This window comes from Oreochromis niloticus, linkage group LG5 (assembly GCF_001858045.2).
Source record: "Oreochromis niloticus isolate F11D_XX linkage group LG5, O_niloticus_UMD_NMBU, whole genome shotgun sequence".
NCBI classification, from domain to species: domain Eukaryota; kingdom Metazoa; phylum Chordata; class Actinopteri; order Cichliformes; family Cichlidae; genus Oreochromis; species Oreochromis niloticus.
In genome coordinates this window covers 31,723,200-31,737,575 of record NC_031970.2, presented here as the reverse complement: position 1 = coordinate 31,737,575, position 14,376 = coordinate 31,723,200, and the positions used below count along the sequence as shown (strand labels likewise).

The 14,376-nt window shown below is 41.7% G+C and overlaps 2 protein-coding genes and 1 long non-coding RNA gene across 13 annotated transcripts in view; 2 read left to right on the top strand and 1 right to left on the bottom strand.

Annotated features, from left to right (window-relative positions):
- itpr1b (inositol 1,4,5-trisphosphate receptor, type 1b) overlaps nt 1-6,055 on the top strand; it is a 79,093-nt gene extending 73,038 nt beyond the window's left edge. For all 11 annotated transcript variants that reach the window (XM_013269988.3, XM_025907465.1, XM_025907461.1 and 8 more), the window contains 2 exons: nt 3,236-3,397; nt 4,765-6,055. In XM_013269988.3, the coding sequence (XP_013125442.1) occupies nt 3,236-3,397; nt 4,765-4,851 (249 nt within the window). In that variant the 3' untranslated portion in view covers nt 4,852-6,055. The remainder of the gene's footprint in view (nt 1-3,235; nt 3,398-4,764) is intronic.
- LOC112846971 (uncharacterized) lies at nt 5,801-7,727 on the bottom strand. Its single transcript, XR_003220214.1, has 2 exons — nt 7,587-7,727; nt 5,801-7,502 (listed from the first exon to the last, which is right to left on the bottom strand). It is a non-coding gene; the product is annotated as an uncharacterized LOC112846971 (long non-coding RNA).
- Nucleotides 7,728-8,191: 464 nt separating this feature from the next.
- On the top strand, nt 8,192-11,619 carry bhlhe40 (basic helix-loop-helix family, member e40). The gene is made up of 5 exons (XM_003442614.5): nt 8,192-8,585; nt 8,682-8,745; nt 8,833-8,940; nt 9,451-9,574; nt 9,749-11,619. Exons 1-5 carry the CDS (start codon nt 8,509-8,511, stop codon nt 10,612-10,614), a joined length of 1,239 nt encoding a protein of 412 aa, XP_003442662.1. The 5' UTR covers nt 8,192-8,508; the 3' UTR covers nt 10,615-11,619.
- Nucleotides 11,620-14,376: the final 2,757 nt, after the last annotated feature.

Here is a 14,376-nt window from a genome sequence, read left to right as displayed (position 1 = left end):
ACAGCCAGTGGAGAAAGTTATTCAAGCGGATATCTATAGAATTGTGCCTTTCAGAAAAATAAAAGGGCCTGAAAATTGATTGTTTTGATTGCTGCATCATACCTGTAGTCTGTGAGCAATTAGAAAGCATTTTAACTGCCACAGGAAAGCCCCTGTTTCTGAAGTGGTTGCTCCCCTGACGCACTTGTGCTGCTGTCAGTTTTTGACCCAGTTTCTCATTCGATGCCATTTAGCCCACTTTCCTGCTTTTTGCCTTGATCTGCTACCCTTAGTCTTGTGAGGAACCACCTGATTTGGGATTAACTCCCTGTCCTCTCACTCATTAGCGGTGTACTCCCACTGAGCCAAAATACGTTTGTCAAGGGTTCATTCCGACTGGGTTAAGGGTCTTAGCCAAACAGAAGAAGTTGCACATTGTGTGAAAGATGCCGGCATGCCCAGTCATCCTTAACATCAACTCTCAGCAAGTGTCCTTGTGTCTTGTTACAAAGAGTATATCATTCATAGAGCGTCTGCCATAAAACACATTCAGTAAATCATTAACGGAGGTTTAATTGAGTCATGTTGTGTGCAAGGATATCGTTTTATCAGCTTTTAAAATGGGATGAAGTTTATTGGAGTTTTTTGGTTTTATTTTTTGGTTGGGTGGCAGGCGGAAAACCATACATCACTTATTTATCTTTTAGATATTAAAAAAATCCTGCATGAAAAAATGTAAGTAAACATGTAATGTTATGTACATTACAAGTAATATTCATATTTTTTTAAACCATAATAATGTAGAGTGCAGTAGTGCCAATAAATGATCGTACAGTCATACATATATCTAATTTTTTTATACAACATACAGCTGGTTTCTGATCTTTCTCCAATTTTTGGATACTTGCTGTGTTAAACTTTATTTGAATGCACAAAAGTTGCATGATGATAATAATAATGATAATGAATATAATTTCTGCCAACAGTAATAGGAGTTATTAATTAATTATTTTGTTATAGATTTTTCAGTTGTTGGCTCTTGTTTTTTTCTTTTCTTTTATTACAAACATATTCCACTGTATTTACCAGTGATTTGATTAGCAGATGGTATATTTTCAGGCTCTTGTGTTTCAATCTGAGCTGCCTCTCTCCCACTGTGTTTCGATTTTTTTGATGCTGCACTAACGTGGAAGAAGCAGCGGGACATAAGGGGGTGTAGAAGTCAGACTACTCTGACAATGACTGGGACTGACGTCAATGGTGGAGGGCTCTGGGTGAAATGTCATATCTAAGGTGTTAAAAAGAAAAAAGTAAAAAAAGACGATGTTCAGTTTGCACCCATTGCCCTACTTCTAATTATGTCCGACGCTTAAAAAAAATGACGCCCATGCTCTATTTGCAGATTTCCAATCATCCGCTGCCGTAAACGTTCAAGACTGTGATAAATCTGGGAGGGGGGAGGAGGGGGGGCATTTATTTGCATATTTGTAAAGTGAGTGGGTCGTCAGCTCATCAGGTGGCTTGTGGCATGACTGTGACGTTTTCTGTTGCTGTTTTAACCACACAGCATCCTGTTTCTCTGTCATGGCCCGTGCGGTTTTAATAATGAAAAATGTACTTCCGTCATTTCCATTGAACCAGCACGTTGTAGACTCTTAAGTCATGCCTGCACTTCTCAGTTTACTGGAAGTGCTTTCATATGTAAACACTGGGGATGGAAAGAAGGCTAGGCCGTTAAGTGATAAAGTCGTCAAACAAACACACGTGTGGCTGCAGCCTGCGGGCGACATCCAAAAAAGGGGAAATGACCTCTGTCGTGTTTAGGTGATTTTTTGTTTTGTTTTGTTTTTTCAAGCAGAGCCGAGTCTGGGAACAGGAAGGTGTTTTCAAATTGTAATATCTGTGACAGTCAGCGAGAGATGACAATCTTTCTTAGAGAGACTGGAGCGTTCCAATAATCAAAATGGCACATTTGTACCTTTTTATTTAATTTAATTTCTTACACGTACCAAATATTGCAGTAGCTGTCCTCAGATATAGAAGTGCGTGTTAGAGTGGGAGGAGGCAGGTAAACTAGTAAACACAGCCTCTGTCTCTTTGCATTCAGGAAGTGGAACTTGCTCACAGCCATCCTCTCCTCCTTTCAGAATGACTGTTTGCCGCTCATTATTTTAGTGTTGTGTGATTCCCCCTCGGGCTACCGTCTGACCCAGGGCTGGTTTGCGGTATGCACGGCCACCTCACTTGCGTCGATGTCTCCAAATCGACCACTGAAACGCGGGGACTTTTTCAGCCCAGTTCTTTGGCACTGCACGATTTCTGGCCAGTGACTTCAGCGCCTGCAGCGCAGCACACTTGCATTTCATTCATGCAGCATTAGGGCAGATAGTTGTGCTGATTTAAGGAACATGACAGTGATAATATGCAAGTGTGTTGATTAAGATTTCAACATAAATGCCTCTTTGGGAGAACACACATTAACCGTGGCATGTGGGGAAAAGGCGCTAAAAACAGTTTACAACAACCTGTGAGGTGACTGCTGGCTTTTGTGTCTTTGCCCCTTCTGCATGCTGCTTCATCTAAATAACATTATTAACATTTTATAATTTTTATATATTAGTATTGCTTTACATATATATATTTATATGATGCACATCAAATGTTGCTATCTATGGGTTGCTGCTGCAGGTGGAAGTCTCATTCCCGACACTCTACAAAAACTTTTTTAGCAAGCAGAACTGCTCCAGAGAGCATTTTGAAGTAGTGATGAGAACATTCGAGATCTCGGTGTTTATCTGTGTATATGATGCGAAGAATGTGGAGTCATATGAGAAAATTTCTGTACGCCTGCCAGTGTGATCGTCTGTTCTTTAAGATTAGGCGTGACAGAAACAGATCAAACAAGCAAGCTGCCTCGTGTGAGTGATTTCAAGAATGCCTGCATATCCCATGTGATTCTAATATGGAAAGTCCCATTCTAATTAGTTTGATTCCGCTTTTAGAGTCAGCTTCAAATCACTGCACACAAGCCAGACACTAAAACTGGGCATTAGATGGAAAAAGAAAAAAAAAGACAAATTTCGTATGGCCTTTTGCCATTTAAGCTTGGTCTGAGTTAAAATTAGAATGAGAAGTGAAAAACTTCCTAGAAAATTGCAAAGGTTCCAGCACCCTGAAGGCAGTCACGGGGAACGTGATAAATACATTTCATTGTGTCTTCATACCCCTCCTAACAAATCAAATTTCTGTTTACCAGGAGCACAACTTGGACTGGTTTCCACGAATGCGGGCCATGTCTTTGGTCAGCAGTGACGCAGATGGGGAGCAAAATGAGATCAGAAATCTGCAGGAGAAACTGGAGTCCACAATGAAACTGGTGTCCAACCTCTCAGGCCAGCTGACCGAGCTCAAGGAACAGGTCGGTTTGAGCTAAAGTTGATCAAAAGACCAAGAATCTGATTTTGATGTCTGACACTTTGTCAGGGGGAGAAACATGAAGCATTAGAGGGGGTTTTTCTTTTTCTTTTTGAAAAGTGCAAAGCTGACGTTTTTTCAGTTTTGTTTGTTTGTTTGCTCCTCATTGCCCTTTAGGTGCAAAGCTTTCTAAATGCAAAAGGTGGTGAGTCATAGTTCACAGCAACGCTCATGAGATTCTCAATCTGATTTTATTTTCATCACTGAGCTATAAGCACATTTTTTTGTTTCTCTGGATTATAGACCCGTTAGCTAAGCTTTTTTTCTTTGTATCTGTCTTATTTCGGTGCGTTATTAAACCAAACTTCAGTTCAGTTTGGTTATTCTGTAAAAGATTTTACTTTTTGCATTCCGCAGACACACTAAAAGTTGTGTAAGGATACAGTTCTGCTGGTATTGCATATCCAGGCAAACAAGACGATTGTTGCACAATCTGCTGTTTCTAGTAAACAGAATTGTAAAAAGCCTTTTACCCTCGAAATGAGAACTATTTGTGAGGAAGTGAATGTTTCAGAGACATTTTGACCCAGACAGGGGGGAAATGATTATTGTGCCTCCGAGAGCGATGACGGGCAGAGGAACATCTGTCACATCGCACTGCAACGCACAAATGCTCGCGTAGCCTGCTTTGATTTCTTTTCCTTCACTTGATGAATTTAAACTCTTTACTTTCTCAGGAACAAACCGACGTTTATTCACCGGAGAGTGAAAATTATGCCATGAGCGCTCTCCATGTTGTGTCACTCAAAAGAAAATTGCCATAATTAGCTAATTACAGCGCAAAAGGGACAGCATGCTATTGCCGTCTGACTTTAAATGATATTTTTCTCTAACACGTCCCTCTGCGCAGAATTATTTCTGCTGGAACACTCATTACAGGACCACTTTGTCTTCTCACTTTTAATATTGTTGTGTTTCACTGCCGAGGTGCAAATCACCACTTTATGTCAATTAAAGTAAATTCTTAGCAGAAAACCCTCTCTTGTTCCTGCTCGTATAAAGGTTAGCACCTGCGTTTTGACTCATGTGCTTCTCTTGATCTCTGAAATTTCTCTTGACTGAGTTTCAGGATTAGTAGTTTGTATTCGGCTGCTTTCGTCAGAAGACACAGCAAAGTGGATGACAAGGCTGGCAGGATTTCAGAAGAATGTGTTTCAGTTGAGCTGCATGCAGAGTTTGCTGCTGCATTTTGTCAGTTTCTATAAGGTGCTGCGAAAGACTGAATCGATTAAGACTGCAGAGCAGAGAAGTTGGAATTACTTTTTTCTTTTTTCTTCTTTTAACAAAACGAGCCCTCTCTGTTCCCCTCAGATGACAGAGCAGAGGAAGCAGAAGCAGCGGATCGGCCTTTTGGGACACCCTCAGCACATGAACGTCAACCCTCAGCAGCCTGCGTGAGGTCGACCGGCACACAGCCCTGAAGGAGCTCAGCGCTGGCTTTGCGCCCAGGTGGAGCGCGCACTCCTCACGCCGAGGTTGCACATAATGTATACTGCACTGAGTGTAACTTATAACGGTAGGGAAACACTGTAACATAGGTAGTCATAAGGCGATGTGTAGCTCTACCCACCACGCATGTGTTACTCTAGAACGTGACACTCACCCACCTCATTCTGTTCAGGCCTGTCAGAACTGGTGCCAAATGTTTCCTAGGTAGAAATCATTTGGATTTCTCAACACATGGCCTTCACTGGTTGAACTTGAAATGGGGGGAAAAAGCTGACTGGACAAGAGGGAATAGTCCCATTTGTTGTTCTTTTTTTAATTTTATTGTTCTCTATTTATATTTCTAGAATAATGAGCAGTATTACACGTCTTATTTTTGTATGTTGTGCAATATATTAACTTAAATATGCAACCTCTTTGGTGTGTGGGTTTAAATTCCATCAGTTATGTCGTATTTAAAAGCACAGCCCAATGTTTTGTCTCTGGATAAAATAGAGAGCTGTTGGTTGTCTGTACTTACACACAGATAGGGATAATATTTAATAAGCTGGCCTTCTCAGTTTTACTTTCTTCTTTTATTTCTTGAAAATGTGCATACTTGTTGAGGGGCAACGGCACTCAGTATAGATAGCATATTGTTTGAGAGCAATATATACGGATAGTTTACTTTCACCTGTGTAAAGCCAACAGTGTCATATCTCAGTGCTAACTAATTTTATGATATATTTGCTTTCTTATTTAACTGGGTCGTAAAAGACATTTAGTGCCACTCATGCTAATATTTGCTCAGGAGTTGTGTCATTTTTACAATAATAAGTGTCTGGAGTACAATTTGTCCAGTTTTTGCAGCAGACTTCTTCCATTTGTGCCTGTTTTTGGCCCTCGAGTTAAGTCTGAGACATGTTTGCTGCTTGTGCTGAGTCACTTTTATTTCCACCAAAACTCATTAGTTGCTACTGTTAGACTTCTCTCATTTTTGGACTACCTATGTGTATATACAATTTGTTGCTTACCTTCGCTTTTGTATAGAAAAATGACAAGAGGGGGGAAAAAAACTGTTACTTATGAATATTATAATTACTTTAAAAAATTTAGGCGCTATCAATTTGTATACTGGAGTAGAATTATTTATTAAAATTGATGTAATTATCCTTTACTCCCTTTGCTGTGTTTGATTATTATTGATGTGCTTTTACAGGATTTATAATGTGTTTTTGTTTACAAATGCACACCTTCGTACATTACCACATGACTCATTTCTTTTAATACTACCTTTGCATCTTCATTTCAGTAACTGCAGACCTATAAAGCAGAAAAATGTATGAATTTGTCTTTATCTGATCACACAAATGGATATTGAAATACTCATGCCGCTCACTGGCAATAAGCTAAATGTTCTATATGGGGTCACGCGGAAAGTTTGGTTTAAAAATTAAACTGGGCCACGTCCTGAATTATTCTTCTGGCTTTCAGAGAATCTGTCTATGCTGACTGGAAACGGGGAACATCTGAGTAGAATATATCCTCACTGATCAGGGACTTTCCTTAAAGATTCTCTGACAGCCAAGTATACGTTCACCAAGCTCTACTTAATGTGTGACTGTCCAGGTTCAGTCAGTTGGTGTCGTGATATTTAGAAGCACTTGATTTTTTTAAATTTATTTTTTAATGAAATGTCTGTGTACAAGAGCCATTCATTTGTCAGTCATTTCCAGAAAAATAAAAACAATTTTCTACATAATTATCCCTCCAAAACCCTTACACGAGTACCTCGGGGCAAAATGAGCATTCTTGCTTGAGTATTTTTCAGCAGATAAACTGTGGTCAGAGAAGCTCATGCTTCATAATTCCGATTCTTGCATAAGGAAGGTGGTAGTAGGTGCAGACTTGCTGCATCTGTAAATGCAAATTATAAGGGTGCAGCGTGGTTACAATGATTCTTAAACAACTTAATTAGGAACTTAATATTTTAGGGCAAGGAGAACGAGTGCAAATTTTCTACACTAGTGGGAGTATATATGCACACAGTTCGGGGTAATCAGATATTCGCATCTGTTAATATTATTTTAAAACCACACAGTTTGGCACCTACTTGTGTGAAATGATAAGAAATGCGGACAGTTTAATCTCCACAGAACAAAGTGAAAACGGAAAGATGAGTTGCAAACAGTAGTTGACACCCCCTCCCCCCCTTATCGGAATTTAGAACAAATCTTATCTGCAACCCCTTCCCGTTCCCTCCTCTCCTCTCCGTTGTTTTGAAGCCGTTTCTATATTTAGTCTGTCTGCCTCGGGACGTCGGCGGGTGGAACCGACCGACCAGTCGGGCATTCTCGGTCGTCTGCTCGACTGACGTCACCGACAGGGATCCGCTCTTCGGCTCTCTCCCGGCCATGAGGAGCTCAACGTGACAGCGCGCTGGGTACAAGCAGGTCTAAGTACCAGCGCGGTGCGGGTATGTAGAGAGAGGGGGAAAAAAACAAAACACTCCACCACAGGGACTCTGTCATCCTGCCGCAGGTGCACGTGCCGCACACCAGACCCGTACAGAATGAAATTGCACGGTGTCCACGCCACATTGAGCGCGTGACACTTGGCAGGCTCTGAAAATGCGGAGAGTTAAAATGAGTGGCCCGCTGGCCGCAGTGAAACGTTGAGACCCCATAGATAATTATCGCGTGACTCACCGTGTAGCAACTGTTTGTCTCACCCGCATTGAGCCCAGTGTAAGTACGTTAGCGTGAGAAAGTAATTTAAAGCGTGTAAAATGAGCCAAGTCTTGGAAAACTTATTGTAAACAAGTGTTGCAACTTAATGAGAAATGCTTCTTCGGTGTTATAATTTCTACATGTTAACTGGTTTCGCTTAATTTTACCACACGTTTTTTTTTTTTTTCATCTCAACATACAGGCCTTTTGCTAATACCGAATAGGCTTTAAAAAAAAGTTGTATTTCAACGTCGAGGCTATCGTATTTTATGCTAGTGTTTCTATAGTGCAGCTTACTATGCCAGTTAAAAGGGGGAAAACAGCTCCACACTTCCTAACTGTCCAGGGGAAATCTGTTGCTCTACTTTCTGCCTCTATAAACACGCTCTGCTCTGCAAACACGACTCAACCCCCGAGATCCGAAGCGTGGTGGTACACGAGACTCGGCCCCGGTGGAGGAGTACTATACAAATGGGTGTGCTCCAGCAGCAGGCAGAGGGGGGCGGGGCGAGCGGGGAGGTGAGGAGTTGAAAGCACCGTCCAACACGTGAGGCTCATGTGACGAAGCGGAGTCTGTGTCTGTAGCTGAGAGACGTGCCTGCAGTCACAGGGTTTATTTAACACGTAGTCAGAAATCCACCCAGCTCTCACACATTGCGCCGGGCGTGGAGCCTCCTTAGACATACTACTGAGTCCCGGACCTCAGGGCGACAAAACTCCAGCTGCGCTCGACTGCAGCTCACAACAGGAAAACACACACACTGGATAAGAGGAAATACTTTTTTCTCCTTTTATTTCTTTTATCTTGGAAAGTTTTTTCAGTTTGAATTGCGGCTGCTGGGACACATTTTGGAGCTTTTTAAAAAAAAAGCATTTTCTTCTGGTTTTACATTTAATCGACATGGAGAGGATTACCAGCGCGCAACCACCTCCCTGTATGCCAAAACACCCCTCTCTGGATATAGCTGACATGCAAGGGTAAACGGAGCAATTTCTAATACTTTTTAAAAAATCTCATTCTGCACTTTATACTGAAGCTCTGTGAAATCAACTAATTTAATCTTCTCTCCAAAGAATGGACTTTCCAATTTATGTGTACAAACCCAGGAGGGGCATGAAGCGAGATAATGAGAGCAAGGTAAGTTCTAGTTTTTACACGTGTAATATATTTAAACAGTTAAATCTGAGCAGAATTTCACTGACCACCTTTCACAACCCTTTCCAGGAGACCTACAAGTTGCCCCACCGACTTATCGAGAAGAAGAGACGCGACAGAATAAACGAATGCATTGCCCAACTGAAAGATTTATTGCCAGAACATCTTAAGCTTACAGTGAGTATTATTTCTGCATATGGCAGGTTTGCTAACAGCCAGGGAATCTGAGACGCCACATGGTTCTGCTGAGCAGTTTGTTTGCGCCAGACTTTCTGTTCAGTTTTGAAGCTTTAAAAAAAAAAAAATTATATATATATATGTATATATGTATATATATATATATGTATATATATATATATGTATATATGTATATATGTATATATATATGCATATATGTGTATATATATATATATGTCTATATTTATTTTATCTTAAGAGAAGAACTGAATAATAATATTTTTTAAAAAGTTTTATTTTTTAAATTTTATTTGCAATTGCACTCTTCTTTTTTTTTTTTAAATATTCATTTAAGTTCTTTGATATTTTAAAATTTGTTACTAGACGTTTTTGTACGTGTGTACATGGACTGCATGACTTCCCGGGTGTTCCAGACTTGTCCTCTGTTCAGCTGCAGAATGTGTTACATAAGAAAGATCAACATGCTTATTGAAGGTCTTCCTGTTTTAGACGCTGGGTCATTTGGAGAAAGCTGTGGTGCTGGAACTCACTCTCAAGCATGTGAAAGCCCTGAGTTCTCTCCTGGAGCAGCAACAGCAGAAAATTATCGCTCTACAGAAGGACCTGCAGCTTGGTAAGTTTGAGTTTTCATTTTTATTTTTTTTTATTTGTTTACGGCTGTGAAGTGGAAATGGTACAGAGGCGTCACTGGGACTGGCACTGGCACTATGTGGTCTGATGTGTTTTATTGAGGTAAAACTTGCTGTAAAGAGGATTTAAACTTTTTTTTTTTTTTTTAATCACCTAGGTGATCATGGAGGTGACAGCGCTGAGAGCAGCGAGGAGATGTTCCGCTCTGGCTTTCACTTATGCGCCAAAGAGGTTCTGCACTATATGGCCAGCCAAGAAAGCAGCAGGGACTTGACTCCTTCACACGTAATCACTCACATCCAAAAGGTAGCAGCGGAAGTGCTGCAGCATCGAAGCAGCCTTCGGCCGGATGAGGATGTGGGCTCTTCTGAAAAAGTGAAGAAATCCGCCGGACAGCCACAGAGGACCTCTGAAGGGCCCGCTAAGAACTGCGTCCCAGTCATTCAAAGGACTTATCCCCACGGGACAGGGGAGCTGAGCGGTAGTGACACAGACACTGACAGTGGCTATGGGGGAGAACATGACAAGCGGGACCCCAAAGCCCAGTGGTCAGAAAGCCACTCGATGGAGGGGGAGCTCAAGCATTCGGGATCTGAGCGCATGGCCAGTGCCATCAAGCAGGAGGACGATGAGCCTCGGGCCAAGAAGCTGAGATCGGACTCCCCGGAACATGAAATTCTCTCCAGTCACACGACAGGAGTTCCTGGTAGTTACATGAGCTTCTCCCCTAACCAGAACCCGTTTTGCCTTCCCTTCTACCTCATCCCCCCCGCGGCGGCAGCAGCAGCAGCGTATCTGCCCATGCTGGAGAAATGCTGGTACCCTGGGGGCATGCCTGTCATGTACCCAGGCATGAGCGGTTCTGCAGCAGGCCTACCCCCAGAGGCACTTCCCTCGTCTCTGATGATGTCCATGTCCCCGAGGGCAGGATCTCCAGTACACCACCAGAGTCGCATGGACTCCCCCACGCTTCACAAAGCTTTAAAGCAGGTCTCTCCCTTGAATCTGGAAACCAAAGACTGAGCAGATGTGTCACAAATCGTGTCCTCTGAATGTCGAATGGGATAAACGAACACAAAAGCACTGGTATCCCTTTAAACAGCAGCTGTAGTTTGACCCATTGTGTCCCACCTCCATCTATCATGAACTCCTGAAGTGAAATAAGACTTTCTGTGGGGATTCTGGCATGGCCATGAGAAGGCTCATGTTAGACCTGTTGCATGGCTCTGAAATACTGTGAGTTTTAATACGGTCAGTTTAGAGTGCATGAGAGAGCGCGCAAGTGTTTTTCTGCAATACCTGTCATCTCAGCACTTATTGTTGAATGTCAAAGGTTAACCTAGAATGTAAGGTGTAGACTAACCCTTCCACACACAAACACACACCCCATTTGAAAACATTTTGGAGCTAATTTCTTTGCGCACACACACACACACGCCAGTCTGTAATGAATGTAAAGATTGAACAAAAGCTCCGTCGTAGATGCTGCTTGAATGACTTTTATGGATGATCTACTTTCAGTGTTTGTTGCTCCTGTAACTGCAACAAACTATCGTTTTAGACCTACCACAAAAAAAAAAAAAAAAAAAAAATATTGCCCCTTTAACCCCTTCAGTTATGGCAAAGCTAAATGAACGCAAAGAGTTTAGAGTTCAAAGAATTCAGGGCGTTGTCGCCGTACGAGGTGTGTCACTCATGTCTGTCGATGAATGATGTGGCCATACACGCTTTTATGATTTAATTTGTTGCTCATGACTGTTTGTGCATTTTTTAGGTGGAGTTCCTGTGAAGCAGTGTCTTGTAATTATTTCTTTTGCTTATACTACTCGTACATCTCTATTTTTGATACGTGACCCACTGAGTGTATTTTGTAGGGAAAGGCTGAGGGAGCGATTGGCTGTACGCTGCGACATCGTGTACAGTATACATACGGCGTCAGTCTGATTTGCATATTGCCCACTGCTTTCCAGTCAAGTCCAGGCCTGTTTTTAGCTCATGCTGTTGCCTTTACTCGTTTTAACACAGACACAAACAGTGGCAGGTGATTCAAACGTATTTGCTTTAAATGTGTCTGTGGCAAAGAGAGTGAATGTAAAGTCCAAACAAATATAATAGTTTTGTATAGAAAGAGGTACTTGGGATTTTTATTTTGAAATGTAACGCAAAGGATGTACATATTTTGTATATAAAGTATTATTGATATATATTAAAGTATTAATAAAGCTTTTTTCCCCTCCCTGTGGAATTTGTGTTGGACTGCCTGTTGGCTTAAACGTGTTGTAGCCAGCCACCCTGACAGTTTCTCATAACAAGGCATACTTACATAACACTTACATAACCCATAAAGCAGCACAGTCTCTGTAAATCAATAGCATGTCTTAGACTACTGTAAAGGCTGTGAACATTTTCAATTCCGAATGATCTCTACAGAAATGTGCAAAGGAATCGTTGATATTTATTTAACCGTTGGCTATTTGCAGGCTGTTACAGATGAGTAACGGTGGAAAGGAAGAACTTGCCATTATAACCCACTAGTATGACGGTCCATAGTGTGAGTCTGAAACCTGGAGATAATGTTCCTAAAAGAATGAAGTGGGCATGAACTTCGTATTCACCGAATTACGAGAAGTTTACCTTTTGTGGTTTAATTCTCAAGTGGGCCATACCTGTGTCTGGAGATAAGCTGTGTCTGGCAGCTTTAGAAGACCACAGTGGAAATGGTATTTGAGGTTATGAGGGAAAGGACTTTTAAGCCTTTGATTTACTTTCATGTTTAATATGGAATACGTGTCTCCGCCGACCTTCTGCTGCTCGTTTGGGGGCTGTTTCCTGCGTGGTAATGCAGCTGTAGCTGTAGTAATAGTGAAAATAAAAAGGCCGATATCATGAGCTGCTTACCACAGACTACGTCTCCATGAGGCGCGTGGAAATGACAGTTTTTCTTTTCTTGTAAACAGTATGTTGATTTTTTTTTTTTTTTTTTAATTTAGTCTACAAATACTGTTAAGGTTGCAAATACGCCTGACTACTTCAACCATGCGACACAAGCGCCACCTTGTGGAATTAGGGCTTCATTTCATGTGATACATTTTAATAAGAGCAAAATATTTCAGGGAACGTTTCAGTAACGATTATATTTTATAAAAGTTTGCTAAAAGCACTCATCAAAATAAAATACATTCTCACTGTTGCCTTGGTCAGCGTGTGTGTTTGCAGAATTTGCAGAAAACTGCACTAATCAATGAATAGCAACAGTGTATCAGATTACTTCATGGGGTGTGAAATGGGTTTCCATTAGTAATGAAATTCAAATGCGTTTTCTTTTTCTTTTACCCAGCTCAACGGTGAGGTCAAGCTTTTCCACCGGTAGCTAACAGCTGTTCATCAGCACCAAACAACGAGCAAATAAAATGACAACAGCTGGCCGGTCTAGCCGTTACTACGTCATTTTTCTCATGATTTGGTGGAACCAGACCAGAGTCTAATAAGCCTTGGATATAATCAAAAACAACATTTAATTGTGTGTGTTTTTTAAATTGGTTTATTTACTCAGCGCATTCCTAAATTAAAATAAGTCTGGAGATGAATACCTGACAAAACAGGCGGAAAAATGTGGGACTGGGCAGAGCTCTGTGTGATTTTTGTTGGTTTGCTGTACAGAAGTTCCACAAGGGACTGTGCTGTCTTTATTTCCGTTCACCTTGTACACCTCAGACTTTCAGTACAAATCCAGGTCATCCTACTTACAGAAGTACTCTGATAATTCTGTAATGGTTGAGTATATTAGTGATGGGCTGAGGAGGAGTGTAGAGCACTAGTGGATGATTTATGGAGTTGTCTGAGAGGAATTGTGTGCTTCTGAATGTGAATGAGACTAAAAAAGATGGCGATGGACTTTAAAAGAAAGAGGACGGGTACACGGCCCATGTCTATCCTGGGACAGGATGCTGACTTAGGGGGAAGAGGACAAGCCTGAAATGAAAGACTAACACAGATGCTGTGTACTCACAGGGGACGAGCAGGCTGTCCCTAAAATGATTTATTTTATTTTATTTTATTTTATTTTTTCTGCCTGTCCCATTTGGTACTTTAGCAATCAGAATTATTGTCTGAAGGCCGAGAAAGATGCCCAACGGATTTATTTTACCAAGTGGATCATTATGGTCCACTTGATTGACCTTTCTTGTTATTATTTATTTTTATTTTATCTAATTTATTACAGACTGGACAGACATGACTGGGGGATGGGAAAGGGAGAAAGAAAGGGAGGCAAAGAAAAACAGAGAGGAAGAGGGACAGTGAGAGAAGAGAAAAAAGAAGAAAACAAGCAAAAAGAGAGCAACACAATATGGAGACCACAGCAATAACCTAGACAAGTGTAAGTAACAGTAAATACTAAGTAGTGAATGTTATTTTGCAGCACGCAAGACCGACAGCGCACGATGTGCTTTGAGGTAGCAGCCAAGAAAGATATAGTGTGTGTCTGTGATCACCCGTGTGTACACCTGTGTGCACACCTGTGTGGATGAGCACTTGTATTCAGAAGGTTTCTCCATGTAAGGTTCTGCTAGAGGTTGTGGGGAGCCATAGCCCTGCCCCCCAGGGCATGAAGCAGGCATGCAGGAGATCCAGGCCCCAGACTTCCAGAAGCCCCCAGAGTGCGAGAGCGGAGGACCATCGGAGCCGCGCCACCCTCCCAGAAAGAGCTGAAGAGAGCCCGAGACGTGGGGTCCCCCAGCAGGCACAGTGCAGAAGCCCCCCACCCACCAGAAGGGACCCAACTGA

Bases quoted from the DNA above. Each gene is read 5' to 3' on its own strand.
- bhlhe40 (XM_003442614.5), top strand. From the start codon at position 8,509: ATGGAGAGGATTACCAGCGCGCAACCACCTCCCTGTATGCCAAAACAC. The intron at 8,586-8,681 runs GTAAACGGAGCA...TTCTCTCCAAAG, and splicing joins GATATAGCTGACATGCAAGG to AATGGACTTTCCAATTTATG. The intron at 9,575-9,748 runs GTAAGTTTGAGT...TTAATCACCTAG, and splicing joins ACAGAAGGACCTGCAGCTTG to GTGATCATGGAGGTGACAGC.